The 23,247-nt window shown below is 51.1% G+C and overlaps 1 protein-coding gene across 1 annotated transcript in view; it reads left to right on the top strand.

Moving 5' to 3' along the window:
* HRH2 (histamine receptor H2) overlaps positions 1 to 21,174 on the top strand; it is a 54,520-nt gene extending 33,346 nt beyond the window's left edge. The window contains exon 3 of the mRNA XM_049647764.1: positions 16,724 to 21,174. Within this exon, the coding sequence (XP_049503721.1) occupies positions 16,724 to 16,916 (193 nt within the window). The 3' untranslated portion in view covers positions 16,917 to 21,174. The remainder of the gene's footprint in view (positions 1 to 16,723) is intronic.
* Positions 21,175 to 23,247: the final 2,073 nt, after the last annotated feature.

Here is a 23,247-nt window from a genome sequence, read left to right as displayed (position 1 = left end):
AAGAATCTTCATGATCATTACTTTGCATTCTTTAACAGGTAGATGATTATCTCTGTTTCATCAAGATCTTTTTCTGACATTTTGTGTCTTGTTCTTTGATTTGGAACATATCCCTCTGTTTCCTCATTTTGCTTGCCTCTCTGTGTTTGTTTCCATGTATTAGTCAAAACAACTACCTCCCCCAGTCTTGAAAGAGTGGCCTTATACAGGAAATGAATCAACCTTGCCCCAGCTCTTTCTTGTCCCTCAAACCTTTGTGATTGTCTGAGTAGCCTGATTTATTCTTTTTTTAAAATTTTTTTATGTTTATTTTACTTTTGAAAGAGAGAGACAGATGAGCGTGAGTGGGGGTGGGGTAGAGAAAGAGGGAGACACAGAATCTGAAGCTGCCAGCACAAACCGTGAGCTCATGACCTGAGCTGAAGTCAGACGCTTAACCGACTGAGCCACGCAGGGGCCCCATCCTGATTTATTCTTGATAGGCCTCTGTTGTTGAAGGTATGCCCAGACCTGCCAGTGTTCCAAAGGGAGTAATCATAGGCAGCACCTAATTTCAGGCTGATTAGAAGCCAGATCCTTAAGCAGCAGCTTTTTAAGTATGCAAATATATATAGTCTTGTGGGACTGTAATTGTAAACCTTGCTGGCCTCCAGACCATGAAATCTGGAGGTGTCCTAGGGGCAACTGTTGCAAAAATCAGGGCTCCAGGCAAGTGTGTGAGCTCTTTTCTAAGAGATGCCAGTGAGCTGTGTAAAGGCCGAGGGAAGGCTTTCTCCTTGCCTGCATTCCCTGAGAGTGCCTCGGTAGCCTCTAGATGCCTGGCAAACCTGAAGCCTGTCCCTCGGGTTAAAGCTCTAGGACGAGTAGATGGGCTTTTTTCAGAGGCAGGTGGGACTTATGTTTCAGTCTGCTGTCTGTGCAGTGCCCTGGGTATAGTAGCCTTCCCAGAACTGTCTGGGTCCCCTGGGGCCCGGAAACACAAGCACCTCTGGCCACAAGGGGCAGGTGATCGAGGGGTATCCCCCATGTGGATTGTACTTGCCCACTGGCTTTAGTGAGGTTGTCAGAGAGTGTTGAGGCTGGGGCCTACCTAGCTGTGCTAGCAAGGTAGAGGGAAAATGCAAAAATGGTGCTCACCAGCACCTCCATCCCCAAAGTCCTAACTGACCTCTGCCCTCTCTGGCGAATACTGTAAGATTAGCAAATGCAGCCCGCCTGGGTAGCTGCAGCATGCCTGGGTGGCTCCATCGATTAAGCATCTAACTCTTGATTTCAGCTCAGGTCACGATCTCACTGTTCCTGGGATCGAGCACTGCGTCGAGCTCTGCGTTGACAGCGCGGAGCCTGCTTGGGATTCTCTCTCCCTCTCCCTCTGCCCCTCCCCCCCCCAAAAAAAATCTAGGTTCGCAAATGCATCTCCTGCACGTACAATCCAGTCACCTCTTAAACTGCTGCCTTTCTGCTGGTCCCCTGATGAGCGAGTCCGTGCATGAGCCATAAGTCCCTCAAAGGAGTATCTCGTCTCCACAGACCCCGGGTTTCCTGGACGTAAGCCCCATTGGTTTCCAAAGCCAGATGTTTGGGGGGGGCCTCATCTCTTCAGTGCAAGTGCAACAGGTTGGGGTGCCCAGTGTGTAGCACAAACCCCTCTCTCCTCAGAGAGAGAGTCCAGACCCATGAGATCTTCCCGTATTGTGAATTATCCCGCCGGGGTTGAGGTTTTTAGTGAGACTGCATCTCTGTCTCTCCTACCTGTCTCGATGTGGCCCTTCTATGCCTTGTTGTGGACAGAAATGTGCCGCTACATTTCCATCCTTTGTCAGCAGGAATTGTTCCATGTGTAGCCGTAGACTTGGTGTGTCCATGGGAGAAGGCGATTTCAGGGTCTTCCTACGCCGCCATCTTGGACACCAACTTCCATCTTTATTCCTTTCCTGTAACAGTTTTATTGAGGTATACTTCACACACTGTGCAATTCAGCCATTTCAGTATACAATTCACTGGTTTTTAGTATATTCACGGAGCTGTGCCACATCGCCACAACCAATCATAGAACATTTTCATCACCCCCCCCCCCCGAGTGAAACCCTGTAGCCTTTTGCAATCACCTCCCGATCCCAATCCCCTACCGGCCCCCAGCCAAGAAACCACTAATCTATTTTCTATCTCTACAGATTTGCCTATTCTGGACATTTCATACAATGTGTGGTCTGTCGTGCCCTGCTTTTTCATGTAGCATGATGTCTTCCAGGTTCCTTCCGTCTGCCTTTTCTTCCTTCCTTCCTTTCTTCCTTTCTGTTTTGTGTTTTCTTTTCTTCCCTCTGTTTCTTCCTCCTACCCCTCCTGCATCCATGGTCCCATTCACTAAAGCGCTTGGGCTTTATGGAAGCTTTTGGCCATTTATAGGCCCTGTTTGGGGAGTTCCAGGCATGAGGCTGTATCATGGACCCCTAGACTCCCCTTGTCCCTGCCACCTGCCCAGAACACCCGTTCCCAGGCCTGCAGTGCTCATGCTTCAGCACAGCTGCAGGAGAGCAGACAGGCTACAGCAAGAAATTAATCCTTTTCATCTTCTGTCTCTTCTGAGCATTTGGGGAATGAGATTCCTTTCTACCCCCAGAGAGGAAGTTAGGGGAAGGAGAGCAGAGAGAGAGAGAGAGGAGGTGGGAAGCCTTTTGCAGCCTTAAAAGTCAAGGAGAATAAATAGTGACTTCCCAGGAGTCACTTGAAAGGTAGAGAACTCCTCATTTCACTCCCTGGGAATTGTGCCTTTGAAGCCAGCTAGAAGCCCCAGCTTGTGCCCAGGCCATCCCCCCTCCCTCCCTCTGGCTTCATGCAGACCCTTGCCCCTGCTTGTTCCCCACCTTCGCTGTCCACTCCTTCTGTAGCAGATCTGATGGGACATGCTTTGGGGCTGCCTTCCCAGGGGCTGTGATGAGGAGGGAAGGGGAACTGTGCATTTGGGACCACTGCTAGTAGCTTTCTCCCCATAAAAAGAGGGTGAACACTCCAGGTGAACAAATGAGTGAAGGTCCCTTCTCCAGGGGATCCAGCCCCAGGGCATACAGCTTGGCAAACAGGAGGAGGCCTGGGTTTCAGCCCTGATGCCCTTGCGCAGGGACAAGGGAAGCTCTGCAGACTTTCCAGGCTCCCTGGGAAATTGCATGGCATCAGGCAGGAGTCAGCAAATCTTATCTGCAAAGAGCCAGATAGTAGATAGTTTGGGCTTTGCAACCCGTATGTTCTTTGTCGCAACTACTCAACTCTGCTCTTTCGATGTGAAAGCAGCCACAGACAATACGTAAATGAATGGGGATGGCTGTGTTCCAATAAAACTTTATTATGGACGCGGAGATTCGAATTCCATATCATTTTCATGAGTCCTGAAATGTTATTCTTCTATTGATTCCCCCCCATCACCACCACCATCACCATTTCAACAAAAATAGGTTGGTAGGCTGGATTTGGCCTGCTGCCAACCCTTGGTGTAGGGGAAAGAAATGGGTGTCAGTTCCAGCCCCAGCACTTGCTGGGCTCTGTGACTCCGGGCCCATGGCCTGCTCTCTCTGAGCTTCAGCTTGCTCATCTGCAAAACAGGGATGAAAATGTCTCCTTGTGGGGATAGCAATAAGGCTCAGCATCAATTTATACAAAGCACCTAGCATAGAGTAGATGCTTAGTAAGTGGTAGCCTGCCTCCCTTCCTTCCTTCCTGCCTTTCTTCCTTCCTGCCTGCCTTCCTTCCTTCCTTCCTTCCTCTCTTTCACCCCTCTACAAAGGAGCAGCTGGAAGTTCAAGGCAGGCTCTGTGGATTCATATCGCAGCTGTGCCACTGAATTGTTCAAATCAGGCCCTGACCCCTGAGCCTCATATCTCTCCTCCAAAAATGGGGGGCTTGGATCAGTCTCAAGGGACCATTTCAACCCTCATTATATATAAATGCTTAACAAGGGAGAGATTTTATGCCAAACCCCCAGTGTGTTTGTGTCAAGAATCTTCTGGCAAGGGCAGCGAAGAACATGTTTTTCATACTAATGAATCATTCTGAGTTACGGAGGCAAATTCAGGAAAATGTGTCCTTGTCACGACCCAAGCTGTGAGTGCACGTAGGGGTGCAGACCAGGTGCACGGCGGGGCTGCCGAAAGAACCTCAGCCTGGCAGATGGGGGATCTGGATTTCTCATCGCCTCTGCCACTGACTGGCTGTGTGGCCGTGAGAAGATCGCATCCCTCTCTGAGCCCCAGTTTCCTCATCTGTGAAAGAGAGCTAAGATTTCTGCCAGCTGCCACTGCTCCTACAGAAACAGCAGTGGGTCACAGGCTTCTCAGCTTTTGGGTGTTCATTAAACCCGTAGGGGCTGTGTGTGGCAGCGTTGGGGGACAGGAGTAGGGTAATGCCTGAGACCCGCTGTGCATTTCAGGGTGTCCACAGCCCCTGAGTCTCTCCTGGGGTTTGTGGACCACTTACTCTCTGCCCAGAGGTAGAAAGGAGGGGACAGGGGAGTTTGTCCCAACTGGCAAAAAGTAGCAAAAAGTGGTTCTACAAAGCCTCGGTGTGTCCGCTTCTCCGTACGGATTGTGCAGGAGGTTGCAGGGTGGAGGGAGGGTCACAGGCTTGGGCATCACAGGCCCGTGGTCTTCCTCATTCCAGGACTGAACACGTGTCATTGTGACCCAGGGATGGACATTTGGGATGGGCGGCAAGGCAGTCCCAATGCCCAGAGGATTCAGGGAACTTCCACACTGATTTTGGAAACACAGTATCTATAAATACTTAATCATTGTTGAAAGGGAACATTCAAATGGAAAGTCAAAGAGAAACCCCATTTCTGTTGCCGTCTTATGCAATCCCTGAAATCATGGCTCTCTCCTCCCTTCAGGCTTTTCCTGAGCCAACGTGGCTTTAATATCCTGGTAACAAGAGGTGACACACTTTGAGTTCCTCAGCAGGCCACATGTCTCCTGTTTTGGGGGCTGCTAAGTCTTACTGATTCATTCGTCCACTCTTCCTTTACCAACGGCCCAGAGGGAGGTGATGTCTCAGAACATCTCAGCTGACTCCTGAAGGACAGTTGGAATTTTCTAAGCTGAGGAGCAGAGGTGCCATTCTGGGCAAAGGGACAGCGTGGGGAGAGGGGTGCGCTCGTGGGCAATGCGATGCCGTGTAGTGCTGTGGTCTGCTGAGAGAGCTCTGAGGGCTGATCTCCCCGTTGTGCTGGCTAGTTGATCTTGAGCAAGTCCTCCCCTCTCTAGGACTCTGTCCCCATCTGAAAAGTGAGGCTGGTCCTTACAGCACCTCTGTCCCAGGCTAGAGAAAAGAACAGGGCTGTGAGTGCCCTGTGCCCGCCCAGCTGTAAGATTCTTTGCTGCATTCCGCTCTGGGTGCCCTTGGACCATTTCGTGGAAGCTGGAGAAAGGCATGCTTTCCAGGTCCGAGAGCTCAGTCACTTCCAGCTGTAAACATGGTGACTTTGGAAGTTGAACCAACTCAATACGAGATCGTCTCCACTCTCCTCCCCCGCCCCCAACCATCTCCTTCCCACCAGGGTAAGTGAAGTTCCCCAGGCTGTCTGACCCCCACAGCACCCTCTGGACCGCGATAGACCTATCCTGCCAGGTTCCCTCCATGGTGTTTGCGCCATGGTCGGGCCCGGGGACACCGCTGACCTACTCCTGGGCTCTATCTGGCACTGCCAAAGACCAACCACATTCTCTCAGGGGCTTTGGCCTCTGCTGCAGGTTCCCAGCCCCCTGGACCTCTCCCAGCAGGCAAGCCTCAAAGCCAGTCATGTGCTGGGGCTCACCGTAGGTCCAGGAGATCTGGGGGACCCCCTGTACCCCCCATGGGAGCAGAGGAATTGGGGTGCAAGGGATCCCTCCCTTGTCCTGGCTTCCAGCTGGGAGTAGGGCACAAGCCCCTGTGCGTTCAGACCCCCACACTCGTCCTTCAGTGACCCCCACCTCGCCTCCAGTCACCCCAGTGACCCCAAGGGAGGGCGGCAGGGGCAGGGCCTACTCTCCCACCTAACTCTAGGCTCCTGGCCCAGCCCCCAGCTGGTCCCTCCTCTCTGGGTGGTGGGGGACTGCTCTCATGGACTCTTGAACGCCAAACACCCTAAGACTTTCTCACTGCTGTTTCTGTCTGGGGCCTAAGGAATCATCTGTGCCCTCGCCGGCCTGGATGGTGGGGGGGGCAGCAATGGCAATGGGGACTAGCAAGAGGGAGAAGCGCCTGGCACGTTGGCCTGCCCTCAACAACTAACTCCTGGTGATGGTCATCAGTCACCGCCACGGCTCTGGGAGTGGTTGAGTCTGGTGGAGTCGCGGTGCCTGGAAGCTTCTGACCTTGGGCAGTTTACCTAGCCTCTCCTTGCCTCAGTTTGTTTGTCTGCAAATGGGGGCGTTTTAAGTACCAACTTAAAAAAAATCGTCAGGATTAAAGGAGAGAATAAATATGAAGGCCTGAGAACAGTGCCTGGCATGTGGGGGTGTCTCTCAGTGGACACCGGCCCATGGCAGTTTGCTTGCGGGGGGAGGGGTGCATGAAGGGCCTCATCACTGACTGAAATGTTTCCCTACGTACTTTGCTGTTGTGTCCGCTTTTTTTTTTTTTTTTTTTTTTGCTATTATAAGCAACCCTGTGATGAACATCTCCACGCAGAGGATATTTTGTGTCTTTCAGATTATTTCCCTAGAAACTGAATTTCTGGGAAGAGCATTACTGGTAGAAGGGGAGGGAGATTTTAAGCCTTTTGTTACACTTTGCACGGTTGTTTTTTAGACAGGCTGTTGGCCTCCCTGCCGCTAGCCACATCTGAAGGTATCACTTCCTCAAAGCCACATAAGGGAAGCATCTTGGAAGGGCTGTGAGGGGGGGCTGGCCAGGGCAGGACATAGATGCAAGGAGAAGGGGCCAGAGGGGGCAGAGGGGACAGGGAAGAGGGGAGAAGAGTCTTTGAAAGGGCTGAGAAGGAGCCGTCAGAGAGAGGAGGCCCTGTCACACGTCCAGGTCCTGAGCCATTCAAAGCAAACAAGTCTCAAACCGAAGAGACCAGCATGGTGATGCAGGGAGCTTGGTCCACGATGCAGCACCTGACCACACCTGACCTTGGGCAAATTCCAGGCCTGCCTGAGCCTCAGTCCCCCCATCTGCAAAATGGGCATGCCACTTCACCTGCCTCACAAAAGTAGGGCAGAACGAGTGATAGGAAATGACTTTGATAATTGACTCAGGGGCCCTGGGTTCTTCCGACATAAGCACCCACTGGTGTAAGAGGGCAGGGGCTCTGGAGCCTTCTTCAGTTTTACAAAACGTTCTGTAGTCTCAAGGAGAGGCTTGGGCAAGCATGCCGGTTTCGTGGGGGTTACTGGAGGGTTTGAGCAACAGGGCGGGGGAAGCACAAGGCTGGGACCAGGGTGGAACGGAGTGTGACCCAGATCGACGGAGGATGCCCGGCCTCCCCGAGAGCCACGTTGTGTATTGGAAGGGGGCAGAGTGGGCAGGGCGTCTCCAGCTTTACAGCTGGGCCACACTGGGCTCCCTCGAGGCTCTGCCACTTGCTTGCTGGGAGTCGCTGAGCAACTGACTAAAGTTCTCGGGGCCCAGACTTCCTCGTCTGTCAGAGATAAGAAGTTAACGACTATATCCTATGTGTCATGTAGGTGCTGGAGAGTTCAGGGTTAAGTGCCCAACCCATGAGCACTTTATTATTCGGCGGTCCGAGTACAGCCGCAGGACGTGGATAACGTGGAGGCACAGGAGGGGTTGAGTGGAACTAGGGCCCCCCACGCCTTCGGTTTTTCAAGCAACAAGCCCAGCATGCTGTAACACCCAGCTCCACTTACTGGCTGTGTGACCTCGGGCAGGTTTCCTAACCTCTCTGTGCCTTAGTTTTCTCCTCCATCGACAGGGAGAGTAATAGCACTTACCCCATGGCGTTGGTGTGTGGATTAAATGAGCTCATACGTATAAATGCTGAGAGCCGGAGTGGGGGGGTCGCTCCAGGGACGGCGGCTATCACTGGCCTTCTCTCAGGGCTCAGAGCACAGGCTTTGGACCAAGCAGACATGGCAAGAACCCCATTCCTCCACCCACACGCTGTGTGGCCTTGGTCAGGTCACTTAATTCCATGAAGGGCTGCTCCCCTCATCTGCAAAGATGTGGGTGGTGCCCACCTGGCAGGTCAGGCACACAGTAAATGCTCAACATGACTGGTGACCGAGAGTCTTAGAGAGAACACCCCTGAACGCTGCGCGGCCCCACGCCCTGCAGCCTCTGCCCTCCCCATGGTGGGCACACGGGACAAAGGGTCACGCTCCTTCCCCATGCCTGGCACTCGGGTGCCATCTCACTGACCCACATAGTTGTAAAATCATGGAGAAGGGCCAGGGCAGGCCACAAGCTGAGACTGTCCATCGGTGGGCTCCTGACCCCTCCCCCCCGCACCCCCCATCCTGCAGCTTCCAGCACCTGCCAGGTCCCATGCAGACCCGCCCACCGCGCCCATCACGTTCTGGCTATAGGATCCCGTGCCGTCTCCTCTCCAGCTACATCCCTGGGCTCCTCCTTCTCCGGATGAACTAGGCACCCCTGCTCTCAGAACACAGCCCTCAGCTCAGGCTGCCTCCTCTGCCCAAAGAGACCTCCCCCCCTCCCCACATCCCCTTTCAGTTCCCACCCATCGCCCCAGGCCAGCTCAGATGCCACCTGCTCCACGTCGCTTCCCCTGAGGCCCGGAGCCAGGAATGGTTCTGTGCCGCACGGTCTTGCCCATGCACGCCCGGACACACTCAGGCCCTGGCACGCACTCACACACCCACACGGCTGTGTGTGTCCACACACCAACCCTCACCCGTGAGTCGCTTGAGACCAGCGGCCCCGCCCTTAACCGTCTCCACATCTCTCATACTAGCTCGTTCTATCAAATTCATTCAGTCTGGTCTTCCAGAAGGAGCGTGCCCCAGTGGGAAGGGGGTGCAGGTGGGAGACAACGGCCGTTGTTTCATATTTGAGTTTTGCTAGGGAGTGACCTAGGGGCATCGCTGAGATGCCCAGAGCCTCAGTTTTCTGGTCTGTGAAATGGGACACCGGAGCTTGCCTCATAGTGCCAGTGGTTAACTAGAAAAAGGATGCAAAACCGCCCAGTCAGGACCTAGCACGTGAGCACTGAGTAAATGCTAGTTCTTGTGAATCACTTATTCATTCGCCAGTACAACTCACGATACTTGCTCTGTGGCAGGCCCCTCGGGGACTGCTAGAGTCGCAGCCAACCCCTCCGTCATTGAGTTCCCAGAGCAGTCCCAGGCTGTGATGCTCCATCACTCAGGGATGCATGTCCTGTGAGGTCCCTAATCAAGATCCCTTTTAGGAGCCTAAAGCTTTTGGACTGTCACCATCTATTTCCCTTGTCATGGGGAGAAAATTTAAAGGGCCCAATGGTTTATGACTGTTACCTCTTTATATCAACTGAGTCCCAGGGAGTTCCGGGAAGCCTCTCACCTTGTCTGGCATGAAGGTGAACCGAGCGTGTGAGCGAAACTCCTGCAGGAAGCCTCTGTCCAGTTTGCTGTTGACATTTGCTGCTGAAGGACAGAAAGACCTCTCCACCGTCCCTTCAAAGTAGATGCTGGTGTAGGCAAATTCTCCATGTTTGCTTCCAGAAAATTATGAGAAGGGCGTGAAAAATTAGTTTCTTTCATGAGCAGAGAGGCCTGAAGTTCGGTCATTTCGGCCTATCAGGCACTATCAATTTGTGGCCGGAACACAGGTATAGGAAGATAATGCTCCGATTGGTGTCTGGGTGTCGTGGTGTCCCCAAATTGCCACCTCATGGCTTACTTCAGAGCAACCCGAAATTAGGTCTGGCCTGGAGAGGGGGGTCACCCCTTATTATGACAGAAGCTTGAGGCAGGGGAAAGACCCCTGGTGGGTTGTGGCTGGCTCTGAGGATGTGAGAGAGCCTCTTCCCCTTTCTAATCTCCACTTGCATTTCCTCATAGAGGAGAAAGGACTTCCGGTGACCCAGTTCCCAGGATGTAGGTGAAACTGACATGGGCAGTGGTTGGTTCTGCTGTGTTGTTGGGAACCGGAGAGCAAGGACCTGGGTTCAGACGTGAGCCCAGACCCTCAACACACAGTCCCTCAACCGCTGGTTCTCGGTGACCCTAAGGTACAAAGCAGCCAATGGCTGGGCCCGTTGCGGGAGACAAGGGAGGGGGAAGGGGGGCCTTCCTCTCCCAGCCCTTTCGCTGGAGTTGTCCCCAGGAGAAGGCATGGAGTTGACTGCGACCCAACGGCAGGAGAATGAGGAAGTCTCAAACCACACTCAGGACTCCTCGTCCCAAATCTCACACTTTCTCCGGCACATGGCTAGCCTCAGAGGTGCTGGCTGAAACGGCCGGCGTCCCTCGATGCCCTTCCCGGAGTTCCTGCCCACGAGGCTCTTCCAGGCTAGCCGCAGAGAGGTAGATATGGAAATAAAGCCGGCATGGGCTACCTCACACAGCAGAGGCACTGCCAGAGTGGCAGGGGAAGTGCTTCTGTTTCTGCCAATCTGTGAATTGGGGAAGTCAGAACATGGGAGAATCACTATCGAAACTGACATTTACTGGGTTTTTCCTTTTCACACACATGGCTGAACGCCTATGATAAACTTGGACAGTGGGATGCAGACGAGAGGTCCGGTGCCTGGCTTTAGTCTGGGAAATAGACAGGGAAACTGATGGTTAACCCAAGGAGGTCAGGGCCTCAGCAGAGGGGCTCCAGGAGCTGGGGCAGATTTCGGCGATCCCGGGAAGCCTCAGAGACAGCTTCCCACAGGAGGTGATGCCTGAACAGAACCTTGAAACAGAAGTAGAAGTTGAACGGCAAGAAGAGAAAGGCATTTCAAGCAACGGGACGCGTGCAAAGACACAGGTAGAAGTCATAGCAGAGGGATGCGTGCACGTGGTGGTTCCGTGTGATAATTTGTACCATAAGCAATAGAAGGTTATAGCAAAGGGCACTGACAGTCATTAACTGCATGTCCTGTGAGATTGCTCTTATCAACTTATTTCACAGATGAGAAAACCCAGGTTCAGGGAGGACCTGGGCAAGGCTTCCTCTACAGAGCATGGCACTGAAATGAGATCCAGACTGTGGGTGGCTGAATATATTATAACACCCTCCATATGAAAAGAGGGGATTCAGATTCAAATTCAAATTCAGATTCTAGGAATATTACTAGGACACTGTTGACTACCAGCAGCAGAAACCCAGTTAAAAGAGGCTGGGATTGGTGGAGGTGGGGAACCGGCTCATAAAACTGCAGAGAACAAGAGTAGCTTCAAGGATGGCTGGATCCAAATGCACAAATGTCGTCAGAAATTTATCCTTCTCCACCTTTCAACTCAGTTCCACCCTGTGTTAACTTCAGCCTCTGTCGGAGTCTCCCTGGGGTGCCACCAGCAGTTCCGAGGTCACATCTTACCACCTTGGCAGGTCCAGTGGGAAATGTGTCCTTTCCTACGGTTCCAACTTTTGCAACCAAAAAGTTACAGGCCTACGTTTCGTTGGCTGAGGGGGCGGGGGGGGGGGGGGGTCACGTGTCTACCTCTGCACCCAGGCCTGGAGCCAGGGCGAAGAGTAAGAGGTCAACCCCCTCCCTCACGTGGGCAAAGAGTGAGGAAGGCTGGATCCCAAAGAGAAGGGGACTCGAGGATAGGAAAAGGTGAAAACGACAACTGCTTACCATAGGCACTTACTGTGTGGACACTGCCTTATGTGCCCTCAAGAACCCCATTTACACCCTAGCTTCAAGGGTTAGGGCTCAGGGCGGGACGGGCCATGGGACTATGGAGGGGGTCAGGAAATACTAACCCTACCAGTCTCTCTGGACTCTGTAACGTAGTACGGTCTACACGATATTGAAATTTAGCTGAATGTCTCATCCCAACTTACACCTGGCATGGATGGCAAACTAAGGAGCGGAGGAGGGCTCCATGCCACTAGCCTTTATTATGTTAAATATGCATCTTAAAATTAAAAGAGGCTAGAGATTCCACAAGATAAGAAAGAAAGAGAATGAGGGGGGAAAAGGCAATTTAAAGGCAAAGCGAGAGGGGCGCCTGGGTGGCTCAGTCGGTTAAGCGTCCGACTTCAACTCAGGTCACGATCTCGCGGTCCGTGAGTTCGAGCCCCGAGTCGGGCTCGGGGCTGACTGCTCGGAGCCTGGAGCCTGCTTCCGATTCTATGTCTCCCTCTCTCTCTGCCCCTCCCCCGTTCATGCTCTGCCTCTCTCTGTCTCAAAAATAAATAAACGTTAAAAAAAAAATGTAAAGCAAAGCGAGAAAACACAGGAAAGGTTAGAGGTGGGGCAAATATAAAACACAAAATCACATTGAAGAAATCAGTCAAGGTATATCAGTAATCATGATACGTGTAGATGGAATAAACTGACCACTTAAGAAAAATAAAGGCTGTCCGATTTGTTTTTTAACCTAAACGTTTTTTTGCAAGAAATAGACTTAAGGAAACAAAAATGTTGAAAGTATAAGGAAAGAAAAATATAATATGCTAGGCAAATACTAACCAAAAGAAATCTGGGTAGCTATATTAATATCAGACAAAGTGAATTTTAAGCAAAATATATTACTAAAGATAAATATAGTCACCATATTTTGAAAAAGATTCTATTTACTGGAATGATAGTAATTCTCAACTTGTACATACCCAATAAACTAGCTTCAAAAATATGTAAAGTAAAATTTACAGAACTACAAAGATTAATCACAAACATCATAGATAAGCAATAAGAGTATGGGGGGGGTATTATTTTAGAAATTTTAGATGTTACAGAGATTAAGAAAGATAATAAGAGTGCTGTAATCCATTCTATGCCCTAAACAACAGAAAACTCAGATATAGGGAATTTTTTCTAGCAAAATAGAACTTGCCAGAACTGACTTGGAATGAAAGAGAAAACTAGAATGGTCCTGTAACCATTAAAAATAAATAAAATGAATGAAACACCAGTAATACTTGGTTTTCAAAGGAGTTCTGCCAAGTACTCCAAGAGCAAATCATTCCAATTCTGCACAGACTCTATCAGAGGAGAGAAAAAGGGAAACTCTCCTATTCATTTGATGAGGCCATTATAGTATAAATTCAAAAGCAAGTATGAGAAGGACATGACTAAAAAAGAAAATGGAAACAACTCAGATGTGCATCGACAGGTGAATGGACAAATAAATTGGAGTACAATGTAATAGACTACTTTACAACAGTGGCAATGAACTGCAGGGACATGCATCAACACAGTTTCAACTAACTGAAAAAAAATATGGCATTAAACAGTAACAACAACAAAAGGTAGCTACAGAAAAACAATCATAAGACATGATTTCATTTATATAAAAGGGAAATACTAAATTTTAAATACTTTCGATTTGTATTTTTAATCATTCTTTGTTTTTTTCTGTTTTTTTTTTTACAAGCGGTGGCATGTTTTAGTCCAGAGTAAATTATAGTTATTACATAAGTTTATGCTTACTACCTAAGTGATAATGATTGAGATGTATGCTGAGAGATTGTGTATGCCCCAAACCACTACATGCATTAAATAACCAAAATTTTAGCATCTGCAACTGTGTATTAAGCGATAAATAAGCCAGTATTTTTTTCAAGCCTTTTAAATGCACTCAAAACGTCAAATAGGTGGCAGGTCTTTCCAGGTATGTGAAACTTACATTTGCGGTTCCAAAATATGGTAAAAGTTGTTTTGTTTACAGCCGTAAAGTGTTGTGGAGCACTGCTGTGATCATAAAGTCTAGAAGGTTGGTTGTGTTTAGTTATAAAATGTTGTAGAAGGTTGTTTTGCTGACCGTATTATTATTGGAAATAGTCTACCTCAACTAATGCTCTGTGTTCTTGTATTAGACAAAAGTGTTTCGGTTGCAAGCGATAGGAATTCAGTTGGATAGCCCTTGACTTACCTTCGTTTCACATGCTCCCAGCTTCTCTGCCTCATAAGAAAGATACAGTAGTCGTGGAAAGGACTCTCTTTCTCCCAGTTTGAGTTATGGACTCACCTCTCAAGCAGTCACTGTTGCCACGTGGATAGCTTAATCCAAAAGCATCCCCTAGGGGATGGGGCCCAGTGATTGCACTCCCACCCGGACCACATGCTGTGGGGAGTGGATGGTTCCCAAAGGAAGGGATGTGGGGCAGATAAATCACATTTGTCCACTCAAGTTTTATTTCAAGATGATTATCATCTGTGAACAGCCTTGTGGGAGCTAAATCTGGATTGTCCCCGTTTGGAAAATGACAATACTGCTGAATTAATTATTATTTCATGAAAAGAAAAAAGCTGTAATTTACAGCCTCCCTCCCCACCACCCAACCCAAAAAGTAAAATGCAGGCAGAACACTGCAATATGTTTTTTAGGGATACGTAAATATTTGCTGAAACAAGTCAGTTCCTGGTAAATTCTGTTTCGTAACCTGAGAGGTGGTTATACTGGTATCCATTTTCGTATTCTTTTATATTCTTTAAATGATGCATTTGTGTTTTTTATGTAGTCTCTTTGGGTGTATAATGTATTTCATTTAAAAATATTTAATGACAGAATGGACAGGTAACAAAAAGATATGGCTGAGTAGAGAAGTTATTTGAGATGTTTATTTTCTTTGTTTTGTTCGTCTCTCCGGCCTGAATTTTTTACCAGGATCATGTGATATTTCCATAATAATATTATTTTAAGTGATGTGGAAGCTCGTTAGAAGGGAGGTAGTTCTTTCCTAGCCACAGCTAGCTTTTCTTTGATAATTTCAGTGAAAGTCAGTTTATCAGAGCTGCGTCTGGAATGTTAATCCAAGGGTAGATACCTGCCTGCTTGGTCAAATATGTACACTGGCTGGCATGGAGGACTGGAGCCTCGGAGGTGCCAGGGGTATGACCTTGAGGTCCAGGCGAGGGCAGGTGTTCTGGGGAGAGAAGGGCTGGCCAGACCTACAGAGAGAGTTTGGGCCACTCGAGGACTCTAGCAGTGGCTAAGCTGGAGTGTACCTACACACCTAGGAAAGCTAGGGGGTCGGCGGCCACTGTCCTCTGTGTCTTACAAAGCCAGGCATCCAAACCCACAACCCCCATCTAACAGATTCTAAAGGTGAGCTCGGTGCTCTTTGCTCTCTTTATGTAGAAGGGAGGAGCAGGGAGTTTGATTCCTCTGGCAGCCAGATTACCTTAACAGATGATGGCAGGAGCTGAGGCCCCCTGTGAGTTTCACAGGACACCCCGAGGAACTGCAGTGGGTCTCAGGACCAAGCGATGAGTGGCTCCCAGCTTGAAACCGACAAGGAAAGTTACCACTCCAGCCTAGGCAGGGAAGCCAGAAAGTAGGAGGCATTGGTGGCTTTAGACAGAGCTATTTTGTCCTGCCCTGGAGCTACAGAGACCCCAGACAGAGTCTCTAAGGTCACCATACAATACTTAGCTTCTCCTGTGTTTGCACTGAGGGTGAGCTAGAACGTGTCGGGGACGAGGAACCACACTCCCCAAACCACAGCTGCTTGCGCATTCCCTTCCCCATCCAGTCCAGCCCATAGTCTTCTCCCACCTGCATGATAACACACTTTGCGCTGAAATTTATTTGTGAGGAAACTTGATAGTGTCACCATAAACGGAAATGTACTATCACTTGTGGAAAACACAAAGAACTCGTGAACATAGATACGATGACACAAAACAAGGTCTGATCAAAGTTTGACCAGACCCAATCGCCTGATGAAAGCTCTGAGCCTGCCACCTGTTCTCGGTCATAAAGGGAGACCTGCAGGTGTTGGGTAGGTCTCCAGGCACTGAAAACAGGGGTGCCACGCTGAGCCTTTCCCTCTGACTTCATGAAGCTTGAAATAAAAGTGATGAGGGAATTCTGACTCCCTGAAAGTAGCTAAAGAGAAAAAGCAGGTCTGCCATCCACACTGCAGCAGGCAACGGGGCCAAGGAAATTTGTATGCCCAGAAGTGAGGGAAATCCTCTTATTCCTCAAAATGTATGCCAAATGCTTTGTTAAAAACTTTCCTACCAACCTTTGGGCTAACTCAGTCTTCAGCGATCTATTCTTTGATCAGATTGACTCAACAGAGATTAACGGAGGAACTACTATATGCCAGCCATAATTGTCGGGGCAAGTGCCTTGCCTTTAGGGAGCACACTTTCTAATGGACAGATGTGTTCGCAACTGATTTTAAGGCAAGGCTGAATAAATCTGTGTGTCTTCTTCTCCCAGCCTTCCCCCGAACTCCTGCAAGGCGTGCTGTAGATTGTTCGGGAATCATTTCATCTAGAGTCAGAAACAGCAAACATTACCTGGGCTCCTATTGTGAGCTAGACAATGTGTGGGATACCTTCGTACATATTGTGTAACACTTAATCCTGCCAATAATTGGAAAGGTGGTTACTTTTTCCTCCGTTTGGGTTCAGAGGAGTTCAGGGGCACACAGAGCATGTTAGAAGCAGACTTGAGATCGGAAAGCACGTCTCCTGGATGCTCTCCTTTGTGGGTTGAGGGAAGTCCCGGCTGCACATGGGCAGCCCTGGTGGCAAAGGAAGGGCTCCCACCCCATCCCACCCCACCCTTCCCAAGGCCAGCTTAGAGGAAGCAAAGGCCAGAGGCTAGGTCCTGGGCCCACTGGCCTTGCTCCATGGTCACCTCAGCCCTGACCTGTGCTTGTGTCTCCTCAGGAAGCCAGCGCTATCCTGCACTGTGTGCTCCGGCAACCTTCTAAGCTGCTGCAAGAGTCTGTGGGGGCTTAGGTTCCTCCAGAGACACGTGAGAGGCCCCTCAGAGGAGCAGCCAGGCCAGCCACTGTCCGAGGAGCCACTGAGGACACCACCCCAGGAAGCGGTGAGGACTCTGCCCTCCGAGGCTGTCTAGACCCAGCCCAGGACACAGAAGATACTGCTTCTGGTCACCAAGATTTGACTCCTGGAGCCATTAAGGACCCAGAAGCCCCCAGAGCCACCGAAGATGCGCCCTAGCCCGAGTCTAGGGAGTCCCAGAGCACGCAGCGGGGTGCCGGGGTCCTTGGGTCTAGTGTGGTACGGCCTGTCCTGTGCCGGGCATTCTCAGCAGATGCTCAGAACTCTCCTGGGTCTGGGTCCGCTGAATCCCATGGGTTCAGAGCTCACGTTGGTGCTGGCCCTGAGTCACAAGCAGAGATGGCTGGACGTTGGAGGTGCGTGCACAGGTGTGTGCATGGATTTGTACGTGCAGGAACGCGCAGGCCCTCTGAGCACAGCAGACGGCGTTGCCATAAAGAGTTAGTCTCTCACTCCCTCATGGGTTCTGTAGGATGAAGGAGAGGAAAGGAGAGGGAAGGGAAGAGAAGAGAAAGGAAAGGAAGGAAATTAGCCTTTAATGAGCACCTTCTGTGTGCCGGGTATGTCATCTACATGAGTTCACATAATCCTTATAACAGGTGGTAAGAATCACCAACCTACTTGACAGAGGTAGAAACTGAGGCTCAGAGAAGACGGGGGCCTGCCTCAGGGTACTCAGCTAGTATGTGTTCCCGGCTCACAGAAGGCACTCGAAAAATAGCTGTGCAGGGAATTAGCAAGTAGGAGCATGGGTAAAAAGCCCGGCTTCAAGCCCAGGCTCTTGCCATGACCTTGCACTGCTTCTCAGGAGAGAGATCAAGGTATTTCCTTGACTCAGCCTACCTGCCTCTTAGCGAGGCTCAGAGCCGGAGCCTAGGGGATCCCTTCATGCTGCAGTACTAACCCTCTCTGGTGCTTTTCATCAACAAGAAGTGGTGTGGAGCGGAGCGAGCATTCGAACATTCGGGGCAGGTCCGAGGTGGGCGGTGGTGGTTAGTGCGCCGGAGTCCTAGAGGGAGAGGTGGCCTTGCCGGGTGGGGGGAGTTGGCCCCACAGCGCCCTCTGCTGGGTACGTAACCTTGGGTGCGTCAGTAGGGATCTTTCTGACCATCTCTTGACTCCTCTGTCCAAGGGGGTAAGATGGCCTATTTACAGGGTTGTTGATGAGACCCAAGGCAGTGAGGGTGACGACAGCCTGGAGAACTGAGGGTGTGCGTGGACCCTCACTGCTAACCACTGCCACTGCCCCTCCCTGAGCCCGCTCCTTCCTTGGTTCCAAGACCCCCTCGTGGTGTCCCCCTCCCTGCACACCTATGCCTTCTCAGCCCTCTTGCGACTCACTGTCCTCTCCCCGGCTGTCCGGTGTGCCTGTCCCAAGGGCTTTCTCTTCTCACTGCGATTTCTCTCCCTCTGTGACCTCGTCTGCGCCCTCTTAACCGAAGTTACCAGGAGGCTTCCCTGTGAGGAAATGACTCACAGATTTGTACCTGGACCCCAAGCTTCCTCTGGGAGCTTTCCAGCCACGACTGTGGCTTTCCAGCCACGACCTCCAGCCTGGGTGTTTCAAAGGCACCTCGCTTTTAGCATGTCCACAACCACACTCTAGACCTTTTCGCTGCACCTGCTCCTCTCCGGGTTCCCGGTCTCAGACAGACGTCTGCCACTGGCTTTAGAGCCCGAGCCACTGGCCAAGGAGGTCAGCCTTGGCACCTCCCTTTCTAGCTCCTCTTGCTCAGTTTTCTTGAGCCCTAGTTCCACACGTCCCCACCTTCTGCTTGATTCTCCGCACCTGCCCTGTCCCCACTCGGCCCCACTGCCATCCCTCGGTCGGGACAATTGAGACAGCTTCCTGACAGCTCTCCATGTTCCCTGCTGGCCTTCCTCCAGCCTGCCTCCCCACCCAACAGCCACAACGGGCTGTGCAAAACGCTAATATGGTCACGTCGCGCATGCAAGAAACCATCTTTCTCATGGCCCACCAGCCCTGCATGGTCAGCCCTGACCTGTCCCTCCAGCCTCCTCCTGCCATGGTCCCCTCTGTCGCTTCACCCCAACCCCACTGGCTTCTCTCTTTTGTTTGTTTATTTTATTGCTCTTTGCAGCTACTAGGCCATGCACAAGGCTGTTTCCATGACGTGAGACCATGAGATCTCAGCTGAAATATCACTTCTTGAGGAAGTCTTCCTTGACCCACCCTATTAGGTCAGGCCTCCCCCACATACCCCAGAACTGTCCTCAGAGGCCATTGATTGTTTGTAATTTACAGTCATCTGTGTGGTTCTCTGTCCGTCTCCCGCACTCAGGAGGTCATGGGCCCTGCCTATTTCTTTGGACCTTTGTATGTCTAGCCCCTAGAAGAGCGTTTGGCACATAGCAGGGGCTTTACGCGGTTTATCTGCCAGCATACTTGAAGGCATGATTTGCCCCAGTGGCCCTCAGAGATGCTCAATTTCTTGGCTGGATTCCATCTGGAAGCCCCAGAATCCCTTCCTCAAGTTTTCTTGGGGGTCTAAGGCAGGTGGGTCTCTAAGTCATGGCCAAGTAGTTGGAGGCATAAGACTGGTCTGGCTGATCATGGTCTCAGCTGGTCAGGGCTCCAACCCATCGTGCCCACACACCACCTGCCACTGCAGGGGCCTCCTTCGGGTCTGTCTCTGAGCTGCCGCCACCCTTCTGGAGGCTTCCTAGAGCCTCTGCTGGCTGCAGAAGTGGGGCACATGCTGTCTAGAGGAGGAGTGTCTGCGGTGGGTCCCCAAATCCATGTTCTGTGTTGCGACCATGTTCCAATAAAGCTATCGAAACAGATGCTGCCTTGCGGTTTTATTTTTTCACTTCCTGGTGAGGAATACTCCCCAGACTTCATCGTACGGCGTGTCTTAATTTAGAAAAAGAGTTATGAGAAAACACTGCGGTAAAAGCCAACTTGGAAGCTACCTTAAAAAGTAAAAGAGTCCTCGGGGAACAAGGGTTCATCATAGGACACCATGCTGGCAATGAAGGACAGGCTGGTCGGAAGGATCAGGCCTTTGTCCCGCTTGCCCTGTGAGCCAGGTACGTGGTAGGCTCTCGATAAGGGTTTGTAGAAGGGAGTATTTCTGAAATTGCCAGCTTCCGAGACACCTTTGTGAAGTAGGAGAAGAGGAGATCTTTAAAATGGAAAACGTGTCCATCAAGGAAGTCTGCATGCGGTAGAGTAGGCACAGGCAAGGGACCAAGAAGGTCAGGAAGGTCAAGAAGAAGTTCACGGAGTTTGTGCCAGGAGTGAGTCCCAAAGGCACCGATGAGAGGGTTTGGAAAGTGAAAGGGGGAGCTGACCAGAGTCGAGGTCACCGTTTGAGGACAGGGCGGGGAGCAGTGTCCCCTGGGAGGGAAGGGAAGAGGCCGGAGGAGGCCGTGGAATCCTGAACGTGGGGCCTTGCAGAGAAGGCCCAGAGGCGCGCGCCTTGTCGAACGTCCCCGGAGGCAGAGAAGGGATTCTGTGTCAGCTCAGCCAAAGCTCACGGGAAGTGATTGGCTCAGAATGGGTTGTTACGTGGGTTTTCTCAGGGGAGAAAAGACCAAGATGTGCTAAGGGGGATTGGGAAAGATGAGAGTGGCAAATGGAGCCAATAGACGGTGTTAAGCAGTTTGTGTCGATGGAAGAAGATGACAGGGACGTGTCCCCTGAACTGTACTAGTGGGTGTGACGAATAGTGGGGCACTGCATAGGCAACCGGCCAGGGCTGGAAGCCTGGGAATCGCAATTCCCAGCATCCTATTCCAACCAGCTTAGGTTCCACCAATAGGGAGCTGGAGAGAAGCAAAACCATTATTGCTAACTAGGCAAAGAGGTGGGGGGCGGCGGGAGGAAAAGGAGATCAGGGCATCTGGAAGGGCTGACCGCCGGGAGGCCCCCCAAGGCGGCTGCATTGGGCACAGGAATCATGGCATGGCTTGGAAGGGTCTTCATCAAGAGAGGCTAAAACGATGCCGTGTGTGTTATGGAAAGATCATTCAGACTCGAGCTGAGGGAGCGGCCCCTGCCAGTGAGGGTGGACTGTAGCATTTTATAAGGATCTACCACAGGCTCTCCTGCAGGCCATAGACTCCATGCTGGGAGCCCAAAGGAACGGACCTTCCCCACCCTCCAGGGAGACCGGCTTGAACCTAAAATCACCAAGGAACCATGGAAGGAATGGGACACGGGGGCCAGTGCCGGGATGACCAAGGCCTGGTGGAAGGTGCAGAGAGCGGAGTGTGGGGAGGACATGGCCGCGGCAGCCGTGACCTTCTGAAGAGATGCGCTCCTGGGGCACGTGGGCCGGGCCGTGCTTAAACGCAGGTTAGAAGCACGGTGGGTGGGAGGGGGGAGCGCTCAGAGCCGAGACTGTGGGAATCCATTTGGAATCCCATCTCGGCTGCATAGCCAGCGGTTCACCTTTGCTGACCCGACTGCAGCTGGAGCTTTGCGGGAGAATTTACCATCTTCGCTGTCCATCTGAGAGAGCTCTTTCCAGGCCACCCAAGCAGGAAATAATGGCCAAGGACACATACCTCCCAGAATTTCAAGCTTTCCAGGGATATTTCAGGAGCCTTCCGTGGTCACTAACACTCTGAAGAGTGGCTGGGAGAAGCTTCCTTTCACCCAGCTGGTAGCTCTAAGGGGTTCATAATCTGTTAGTTTTGGAGGTCACTGCAGGTGTCCGTGCCACATCCCCAACCTCCCCACTCAGGGCCACACAGCACAACGTGCCTCTCATGCCCTGAGATGCTGCTGTGCCAGCCTGGCTGGACCACAGCCCTCATTGCTGGGGCATTACCGGGGCTCTCATGTGCCCAGTGGTCCTGGCAGGATTCCCAAGGAAATATGTCCCAGAGGGACCTGCAGGCTCTGTGTGGCTCCCAGACGACCCTGTCATCTTTCAACTGACATTTATGAGTCCCTTCTTGTGCCCAGACACTATGTCAGCCCCTCCACAGACGCTAGCTCATTTCTTCCACCAGTCAGCCCTGCCAGGTAGAGATTCACGTCCCCACCAGCTGGGGCCTGAAGAGGGACACCAAGTGAGCAGTTAAAAACCCAAGTAAGTGACACAGCTGAGGCTCCAACCCAGACCCGCTTGTCTTCAAAATTGTAACATTCCAGAGAAACCCAGAGTCCCTTTGACCACCCTTCTCCCTCCTTCCCCCTAGCAATTCTCCCTGATGCAACCTCTGCTACCCAGTCTGCTGCATGGTGTTTGGTTCAGTTTTGTTTGCTTTAACATAAACGCCATACTCCGCCGTAGGAGCTGAATTCAGCAATGTGTCTCCAAGGGTCAACCACATTAGCCCATAAAGAGCTCCTTCACTGTTGCTAACTACCAGAGGGTGTTCTGTGGTGTCCCCCTAGCCATGAACGTTTGAGTCATTTCTAATTTTTAGCTGTTTAAACGATACCATGCTGATCGTCTGACAACATTTCCTTGTGCACATATGCAAGTGAGTTTTGGTGGTGGGGGGGGGGGGGCGTGCATGTGTGTTTAACATACCTCCATGTGTAATTCTGGAAATGGACTCTACGTGTGGCCCAATAGCGCTTCAGAGAGGCACAGATCATCCAAGCTCCCACCAATGACCCTGGCGGGTGGGGGGGGAGGCCTGTCTCCCTACAGCCCCACCATCCCACCTGTCTTTTCTATCATGCCTTGGCTTCTTCCATCCCCTAGAAGTTAGAATATTCCCCCTAGAGATGCCCTACCTCCGGTGAGTGCAGGACAGGACATTTAACTAGAAGAAATTCCCAAAGCTTTCCTTGGGCTCACCCCAGGCTTTCCATGAGCGCTACCAAGTCTTACCTTCCTCTGGGTCCCCAGGGAGGAAGCCAGCCTGCCCAAGTCACATAGGTGGTGTGAAAGACGGTATTCGCTCACAATGGCCAAAGTATACAATGCATCACTTTTTGTACATCCACGAAGTTGTGCAACCGTCACCACTGTCTGAATCCAGAACATTTTCGTCATCCCCAAAAGAAACTTCATTGGCGGTCTCTCCCCGACACCTTGACAACCGCCAGTCTCTTTTTAGTCCCTATGGACTTGCCCGTTCCATACAATTGGCATGTACGTGTACGGTCAGAGCAAGCTTGGCATTCACAGTGACACCCACCGAAATTCTAAAACCCAGTCATTCCTGTTGCTTACAAAAAAAAAAAAAAAAAAAGTCTTATATAAAATTAAAACTCTTTACTATGCTCCCCACTAGTTATTTGATTTGGATACTCCCAAAGGCAACCTAAGGAAGGAATAATAACCACCAAAAAATGAGAAATGTTTTGCTGAGTATTTTCAGAACTGACTCGCTGGGACCATAGACGTGAATGAGTGACTTTCTTTCTGTATCTGGTTGTTCTTACGGAAAAATCATTT

The sequence above is a fragment of the Panthera uncia genome (assembly GCF_023721935.1).
Source record: "Panthera uncia isolate 11264 chromosome A1 unlocalized genomic scaffold, Puncia_PCG_1.0 HiC_scaffold_17, whole genome shotgun sequence".
NCBI lineage: Eukaryota > Metazoa > Chordata > Mammalia > Carnivora > Felidae > Panthera > Panthera uncia.
This window is presented reverse-complemented; position numbering and strand designations above follow the sequence as displayed.